Raw genomic sequence first — 8,831 nt, 5'->3', positions numbered from 1 at the left:
GCAAATACTATATTTTTAAATTGAGAACTCTCTCTGTTGTATTTGAGCCAATCAGGAAATTCATAAGTTTCGTGCCTCGCATTGAGTTTTAGGAAATCTACTTTGCCTTCATAATCTTGATAACTTCTTTAAGCTGAAGACTAGTATTGATTCAGCACTAGGTAATATGAGGTGGTGTAGATCAAAAGGTTAGAATCCTAAGCTCAGGGATTGATTTGTGTTCAAGGGAAAGATGCAATTACTGCTAAAAACACATTCAAATATCAATTGAGTAACTCGAACTTATTTTCCACCAATTATATAGTTTTATACTGCACATTATACAATGCCAACGAGATCCAGCATTACGGTAGAGAATTTGTTTTAGTTGACAAGTTCTGCTGAAACTATAGCTTTAGGTAAATCATCAATATTCCAATAGGTTGGGGGGGGGGGGGCATATAATCCAAGACAACATTATTTGTTGGTTTAGTTCTTGATTTTGAAATAGTCAACTGTTGGATTGGTGTCAGAATTCTTGCTCATTAGAACTTCCATATACTCTTTGAATAAGAACCTTCTGTATACCGGCGGATTGCTTGGACTGACAACTGATTTTGCAGGTTCAATAATCCTCTCAAACGGAAGATTAAAAAAGTTGGCAAATGATGTCCTAAAACGATCTGAATTCGTAACTACTCGATGAAAGGCACTTTTTAGCTTTCCATTGCTGATTACCTGCGACAAAACATGAGGAAGACAGAGTCAAATTAATATTCATATATAGATTCTATTCGTCCAATTCTGTCCGATGAAAACCGTAGCTTCAGATTTCCATTTGCTAGTGTTTTTTCAAATCCAGTCATTCTTCTCAGGATAAGGATATGTAGGACTAAATCAATTCATCAGTTGGACAAACTTGGAGAATCCTACTTTCATGAAATTTTACAGGATAATTTCCAACAGGCATCTCTTGAATATTATTATTGTTTAATTAACTTTTACTTGCTCAAGTATCAAGAACAATAACTCTCAAAGTGAATAATACCTTGGGCTAGCATTTTTAGATGCTGAAGACAAACAATCAAACAGTCCTAATAAAGGTCCTCAATTAGTTGGGAAAATGGGCAAGAAATCCATGTATGCGTATTCTTTTGCATAAAGATGGAGGTATACCTCAAGGGCGAAACCTATATTTATCACGAATGCATTTGGAAGAGGCTCAGCCCCAAGCCACTCGCCATCCTTGAATAGTTGTAGCCCATAAACATCTTGCTGAAGGAAAGTTATTAGGTTCCCATCATAGTGTCCAGCTGCTCCCAAAGCTGAACTGGGATCTGGGCATTCTGGATAATTGTGGATCATCAAGAATAAGTCATAATTATCAAAATTATCCTCAGTAAATCCTAATCCTTCGTAGATCAGTTCCAGAACTCTCTTGCCCAATTCTCTCACTTCAACTATATATGGTACCATAACCTTTCTGCAGAATAAAACTTTCTTATTCAGCCAAAGAAATTTAGAAATTACATATTAGTGTTTTTACAGAGACGAAGAAGTTAGATGGAATAAAATGACCTTCTACAAAAAATTAAGAAACAACTCTGGTTTAGTTTTTAAAAAAAAATAGCGAAGGCATATAACTGTAAAAAAGATTCTAAAATAATTTTTGCAAAAACTCGAGAATCAGATGAACTACAGGGAACAATGATTGTACATATATACCGGTATCTTGCTGGCTTATCAGGCCAAGATTTGATGCAACTCTCAAGAGGATGACACGGATGTAGCAAAGTGTCTTTCCAGTAGTCGAAATCTTGGGTGCTATATTTTCCAGCACCTGTATAAAGCTCCCATCCATTTTCAGTATCACCAGCGCTAGCAGTCAACTTCATTTTCTCCTCAACAGCTATGGAAAAGAATTCTTTCCCCACGTCCATAGCATCAATCATCAACTTCTCTGTTACTCCATGGTTGATCACCTGTTTCATTATATTCATAAGTAAATTCAATTAAGTTCAACTTCTGAAAACATCATTTTGCAAATATGTATATACAATACATACATACATAGACACACACACACACACATGTCGAATGTGACCGTGTACCTGGAATAATCCGAATTCTTGACTAGCTTTTATGATTTTCTGAACTACAGCAGCTCGATCTGCTTCACCTAGATCAATTACTGGTATATCCCTGCTTATTGGAGCAAGCTTTCCTGGCCTTTTGCCCTCTGGCACAGCATAATTTTCAGGCAAGGATTTAAGATTGGAAGACCAACTTGAAAGTAGGGATGCCATTTTTTTCCTCTCAACAAAGCTTAATTTGGCAAACTACGTTTTGGTGATGCATGTCATGGATTAAGACAGTCTTATGTAGCCCAAAAAATAAAAAAATCTTGACTGCTTCCCAATTATTCGTCAGCAAGGAAAAAAATTTATCAGTCAACAGACCAATGAGCTTGATATATATGACTAAAGATAATGATGAATTAATCACCAATGGCGGATAAATCCAGTTAATAAGTTACTTATCTACATGTTAAACATTCTCATATTCTTCACATATTAATAGGATATTAATTTGTATTCACATTTATCTAGAACTAAAATTAAAAAACTGGAGACTTGTATTGGCAATGCTATCATTTCATTCATATTATTGGATTGTTCCCATTAATGAATTTTCCAGTAATATTTTCTTGCAGTTCCCTTTATTGTTATCTTTTGGAAGAAATTATGTTCATCAGTTAAACATCCTAGGCTCCCAAACATCGAGTACAAGAGAGACAGTGAATTAACTTTTATCAACAATGCTACTACTATGAAATTAAAATTCTGGCCCCAAAAAAAATTAATATTGCTTTTGCTAATTAATTTCTCTCATATCATTTTATGTTATTTAGCGATTGCCTTCAGTCAACTTACATGTATTTTTTTTTTATAAATTGTGTTTTCTCCAAATATTATACTCCCCAAGTAGCCGTTTTGTTTGACACGTATAAATTATATCTAGTCGCTATTAATTTAAGTACTATAATGCATATATAATGCAATGACACTGGTTTCTTCCACAGCATTGCCAAAATTTTCATTTATTCCATTCTTAATTTTATTTTTTTTCGGACAACGATAACATTTGTATAATCTAATCTATCATATTCTACAGGGAGAAAGAACCATCTGACTGGACCAAAAGTATGTTCTAACATCTCCTTTGAATTTTTTTTATGACTGGACCAAAAGTATGTTCTAACATCTCCTTTGAATTTTTTTTATTATAGGTAGGGTTCGAATCCCAACCTACTTTTTGATAGGTACTGAGCTAAAACTCAGCGGTTCAATTCTATTTTTTAATTAATAAGGCTGGTGTCACATACATTTTTTCCTCATAAAACCCGCCAGTGTACTCGCCGGGTTGACCCCAAAGGCCGAATTCTAATGCTGCAATAATAATTGGGACGTGAAAAACATTTTAGAGTAGCGGAAAAGAAAAGGCTTGCGGATTGAGCTGGGCATGGCTAGACCTTGAATTCTTAAATTCTTTTCTCTAATATTTGCCCTGCATGCCAGGGAAGACCGAAGGCTACCAGGTAACAACTGAAAATGCACACTTTTTTTATATATGTGACAAAGAAAATAAAGTATTCATAAGATGGGGGGAAAAAAAAAACTAGGCAACTATTGTTTGAAATAACAATCTACTCATACTAATAATCCAATCATTTGTACTAATACAACAAGTACACATATTATATTGGTAATGTATAATTATAATACATAAATATAAATGGTTTCATGTTTATATTTGCTCAAATCGTATTTTTCAGTTCACTGGCCCAGAATCTAGGATTTTATAACAGTTGTCTTGGTTCTTAATCCAGCATACTACTCCTAGATCTAGTCTAGGCAAGTGGAATTGCCAAAGTTGCTGCTTTTTTCGGTGGAAAGTTTCAAGATCCTAGCTTTAACGATGGTCAGTTTTGCTTCTAGGTATCTTCTAACTTTTCGTGAAGCAAATCATCAGCCTTGCAACTCTTCATCTCAGAGAATCCCTCAAACATGGTGACATCCTCCACCTAATTGCTATAAGTTAATTTTGATGGCTTCATCTTGCACACACGAGCGAGCTTTTGGGATAGGAGTGGTGATTCGTAATCATGACTGGCATTTTGTAGCAGGAATCAATTCTAAAAGTTTTTTATGTTATAGTTTTTAATTTTTTTTTTCCTTTTTTATGTTTATTTGATTTCATTCCTCAAGGAATTTTAGTTTTTTAGGAAGAAGGGTTTTTTTATGTTATAATTTTTAATTATTTTCCTTCTCATGTTGACTTAATGTCATGTATATATCAAGTGTAAAAAGTAGGACTGTTAATGGGGTCGGGCCAACTCAAATTCAATCCATTTGACCAGAGAAAAAACTCGATGAATCTAACCTTTTATTGAATTGGACTGAACTTGGGCCTAAATATTAGGCTAGAATTAAATGTAAGTCAAGTTTGGGTCTTATTAGACTCAAAATCGATATAGGTCCGACCTTTTAACCTGCATATGTGTGTGTGTGTTTGTGTGCATATGTGGGTGCCAATATAGTTGTATTGCGTGCGATTTAGCTCGGTTATTACACATATTCAATTTTTCTTGTGTAGAACTATATAATAATGTTTATATATCTAAATATATAATACTAATACTTCATACTTATGAGTTATGCATCAAAATATATTAATATATATAAGAAATATTAAATATACAAAATTATGTCCAAAGATTCAGAAGGACAAATCTTAGTACAAGCAAATTAAGAACCTTTAAAAATGTATTAACTGTTGATCGTGTTTTATTATTATTTTCCATGTACTTTGAACTAATTGAATATATTATTGTTAAAAAATTCTCGGTTTATATACTTTTAATGAACTGTTATTCATTCGTGTATAGTTTTAACGTTGCAATCCTATGGATGTTAAATCAGCTTTCGAACTTAATGATATAGTAATTATATTAACGAAATTAAAGAGCAATAAGTGAGCTTGACCTAAGCCCAAATTAAGCTCACAACTCAAGTATTTTTTGAGTCAAGTATCAGCTTCACATTTATCAACTTGAAACTCAAAAGATGGTACTAATTATATGAGCCTAGCATGAACTTGTTAAACTCCAACTTAGATGGCTAGACTGATAGGTGTAGTCAAAAGATTTGGAAAAAAAAACTAAAGCAATGTTTCAATTTTATCTCTTAAATATATATATGAGGTTATCATTTTAGAACTAATTTACTTCATTCCTAAAATGGGATGGACTAATTTGTTCTATTATAAAAGTGAGGGGCTAAAAAAACTTTCACCAACAGTCATTTTCCCATATTTGGTTGTAAAAGAACTTCTTCGACTGATGGCTGCAGGCCTTGTTACTCTATTATCCCCCTGCCAAAAGCCAACTAACATTGGTATCTCTTTTTTTTGTTCGAATACGGTAGATTCTATTCAACACCTAATGAGAAAGAGGGATCCAAATGGGTTCAAAGGATAATCCGAAGGAGACTGAACCACCACCAAACTAAACGAATGTCTATGCACCTGCGGATGAAATTTCAAAAAAAACCTGAATTTTTTAAAATGCAAATCAAAGGATTTGAACCTGGTATCTCGACGTCATAAAAGGAGAGTTTTGAATCAAGTTCTTATTGTTATTTGATAGTTGCTAAATAGTTTGGTTTCCTTAAGTTTGAGTCGTTGAATAGTCCAAGTCCGTTTTGGTTACTGATTTAGGATGCATTCGATCCGAGCTAGTCAAACAATTTTCTCACAAATTCATAGTTTTATCATTCACAAAATACTATGCTAACGAGATCCAAAATGCATTATATAGTAGACAACTTGTACAAGCAGATAAATTTCTGCTGAAATCATGGCTTCAGGTAGTTTGCCATTCCAAGAAGCAGAAGGATATTATCCAAAGACAACATTATTCGGCAGCTTGGCTCTTGATTTTGAAATAGTCAAACGTGGCATCCATGTCAGAATTCTTGCTTATAAGAACCTCCATAAACTCTTCGAATAGGAAACCTCTGAATACTGGTGGATTGCTTGGACTAACAACTGACTTTGCAGGTTCAATGATCCTATTGAAAGGAACATTAATAAAGCTGGCAAATGATGTCCTAGAACAATCTGAATTTGTAACAACTCGATGCAGAGCACTTTTTAGCTTCCCATTGCTGATTACCTGCAACAAAAAAAATGAGCCAAAACAAAGTCTAAATTTTCATATGTACTATTTGTTCCACTGTCAGATGAAAATTGTAACTTCAGATTTCCATAACCCACTGATCCAGTCATTCTTCTTAATGGGACAAACTTAAAGCATCCCACTTTCATGAAATTTCAGAGAGGGGTTTCAAACAGGCATCTTGAATATATCTTTGTTCATTCAACCCTTTGGATTTGTCACATGCTAAGGTATTAAGAAAAATAATTTTCAAAGTAAATAATTAGTACTTGAGCTGGCATTTTCAGATGTTAAAGTCAAACTATGGAATAGTTCTAATAAAGGGCCACAATTAGTTATAGAAAAAGGCAAGCAAGCAACGTAATGCATATATTCTTTTGCAGTAACGATGGAGGCATTACCTCAAGGGCAAAAGATATGTTTATCACGAATGCGTTTGGAAGAGGCTCAACCCCAAGCCACTGGCCATCCTTAAATAGTTGTAGCCCATAAACATCTTGCTGAAGTAAAGTTATGATGTTTCCATCATAGTGTCCACCCGATCCCAAAGCAGAACTAGGATCAGGGCATGCTGGATAATTATGGATCATCAGGACCAAGTCATAACTATCGAAGTTTTTCTCAGTAAATCCTAATCCTTCATAGATCAGTTCCAAAACTCTCTTGCCTAGTTCTCTCACTTCAACCGTATATGGTCCTATAACCTCTCTGCAAAATAAAAAGTTACTTATAATTGAGCCCTGTTGGCTAAGAGAAAATAACTCGAAAAATTAAAAATTCCAAATTTGATTTTGCAAAAACTCAAGAATCAGATGAACTACGGGAAGCCATGATGTTACATACATACCGGTATCTTGCTGGCTTATCGGGCCAAGATTTGACGCAACTCTCAAGAGGATGGCATGGATGCTGCAAAGTGTCTTTCCAGAACGCAAAATCTTGGATGCTGTATTTTCCAGAACTGGTGTAAAGTTCCCATCCATGTTGTGTATCATCAGCAATCAACTTCTCTTTACCCTCAGCAGCTATTGAAAAGAATTCTTTCCCCACACTCTTTGCATCAATCATCAACTTTTCTGGCACTCCATGGTTGATCACCTGTTCCAGTATATTCATCATAGGCAAACGCAATGAAGTTCGACTTTTGCGAACAACATTTTGCAAATACATAGATGTTTAAACTCAAATGTAATACCAGACCTGGAATAATCCAAATTCTTGACTAGCTTTTATGATTTTCCGAACCACAGCACCTCGATCTGCATCACCAAGATCAATCACTGGTATGTCCATGCTTATTGGAGCAAGCTTTCCTGGCCTTTGGTCCACAGGCACAACATAATTTGCTGGCAAAGTTTGCAGATTGGAAGACCAGTTTGAAACCAGGGATGCCATTTTTGTTGTCGCTCTCCTCTGCAACAACAATTATGGGAAGTATGTTTGTTGGTGCATGCCAAGGATGAAGACCTTCCTATATAGCCAGAGAAATTTGGCTTTTATCCACCTATGAGGCAGCCAACAATAAGATTCATATGAGATTCAATGGATTGAATTTCAACTATCATTCATGTCGTGTCAGACCGGTAACATCATAAAATATGTAGATTTCTTACATACTAAAAAGATACATTTGATTATTTGTTGCATAATTTTTAGAAATAGGACAGCGCATAAACTTCAGTGACAAATAAATCTCTTCTCTATCTTTCCTTACGAGTATTAACACTAGTTGTGATACTGTCATCTATAATTTCTTAGTCGGTCTCAGGAAAGTAATAATGCTTTTCACAGGGAAAAATATACAATTAAAGCAGCAAAAAGCTTTAATCATAATTTGGATTATACTCAATTTGTCCTTTGTTCTTACTATGAAGAAGATGTGTTCATAACTTTAAAAATTTTTTCTTTTGGCAATTTCTTAATCATCCTTGTTTTCTCCAAATATAATACTCCCACACAATAGTTATGTCAGGAACATGCACGCATTAATTTAATCCAATCTCTATTAATTTAATTAGTACTATTATGTCATTGACATTTGAGTTTCAACTAAGCAATGACAACTGTATTCTCTTAATCCATAATTAATCCTATTTTTACTAATAAGAATGTTGTACAAACAATTTTTTTTTTTTGGTACCACTGATTTCATTATATGATTTTGGCTTCATATGCCTTGTGAATAGATATGCATCTCCCATCAGAGTTCGAGAATGTAAATCATTCCATATCTATCTCAACTTGAAAACTAGGCTTCTTAAAGATTTTATCCGAAGAAACTTGTGTTACATCTTTATTACGGTGGAATTTTTCATTTTTTTTTTTAGTATGAAAGTTTAATTCGATGGAAAAACATAGATAAACCACTAATCCCTGTGTTGCACTTGAAACATGCAAAAATTTTCAACCCTATGAATCTTTTCCATTTGTTAGTTAATATCTTCTGTTTCTGTAAATAATTCATCTATTGCACCATAGGTTTCTTTTATTAAAGTTGATATATTGCACAATAGTTTTTTGCATGTTTCACAGCTTCGTTGACTTCGAACATGGCTGGCTCCAGGTAGATGATTAGCTATAAATAAGGCAAAATAAATGGGATAGATGGTTTACC

The 8,831-nt window shown here is 34.1% G+C and overlaps 2 protein-coding genes across 2 annotated transcripts; both read right to left on the bottom strand.

Annotated features, from left to right (window-relative positions):
• Positions 1–238: 238 nt before the first annotated feature.
• Positions 239–2,313, bottom strand: LOC113694256 (hyoscyamine 6-dioxygenase-like). The gene is made up of 4 exons (XM_027213157.2): positions 2,091–2,313; positions 1,705–1,961; positions 1,156–1,462; positions 239–717 (listed from the first exon to the last, which is right to left on the bottom strand). The coding sequence occupies exons 1-4, from the start codon at positions 2,283–2,285 to the stop codon at positions 469–471; spliced, it is 1,008 nt and encodes a 335-aa protein (XP_027068958.2). The 5' UTR covers positions 2,286–2,313; the 3' UTR covers positions 239–468.
• A 3,473-nt stretch (positions 2,314–5,786) lies between these two features.
• On the bottom strand, positions 5,787–7,743 carry LOC113689337 (hyoscyamine 6-dioxygenase-like). Its single transcript, XM_027207123.2, has 4 exons — positions 7,418–7,743; positions 7,065–7,315; positions 6,619–6,925; positions 5,787–6,214 (listed from the first exon to the last, which is right to left on the bottom strand). Exons 1-4 carry the CDS (start codon positions 7,610–7,612, stop codon positions 5,954–5,956), a joined length of 1,014 nt encoding a protein of 337 aa, XP_027062924.1. The 5' UTR covers positions 7,613–7,743; the 3' UTR covers positions 5,787–5,953.
• Between the last annotated feature and the right edge of the window lie 1,088 nt (positions 7,744–8,831).

This window comes from Coffea arabica, chromosome 1e (assembly GCF_036785885.1).
Source record: "Coffea arabica cultivar ET-39 chromosome 1e, Coffea Arabica ET-39 HiFi, whole genome shotgun sequence".
Classification (NCBI taxonomy): Eukaryota; Viridiplantae; Streptophyta; class Magnoliopsida; order Gentianales; family Rubiaceae; genus Coffea; species Coffea arabica.
Note: the sequence above shows the minus strand (reverse complement) of the source record. Positions and strands in the feature narration are given on the sequence as shown.

Bases quoted from the DNA above. Each gene is read 5' to 3' on its own strand.
- LOC113689337 (XM_027207123.2), bottom strand. From the start codon at position 7,612: ATGGCATCCCTGGTTTCAAACTGGTCTTCCAATCTGCAAACTTTGCCA. The intron at 6,926-7,064 runs GTATGTATGTAA...TTTATTTTGCAG, and splicing joins GATAAGCCAGCAAGATACCG to AGAGGTTATAGGACCATATA. The intron at 6,215-6,618 runs GTAATGCCTCCA...TTTTTGTTGCAG, and splicing joins ACATATCTTTTGCCCTTGAG to GTAATCAGCAATGGGAAGCT.
- LOC113694256 (XM_027213157.2), bottom strand. From the start codon at position 2,285: ATGGCATCCCTACTTTCAAGTTGGTCTTCCAATCTTAAATCCTTGCCT. The intron at 1,962-2,090 runs GTACACGGTCAC...ATAATGAAACAG, and splicing joins AAGAATTCGGATTATTCCAG to GTGATCAACCATGGAGTAAC. The intron at 1,463-1,704 runs GTATATATGTAC...TTTATTCTGCAG, and splicing joins GATAAGCCAGCAAGATACCG to AAAGGTTATGGTACCATATA.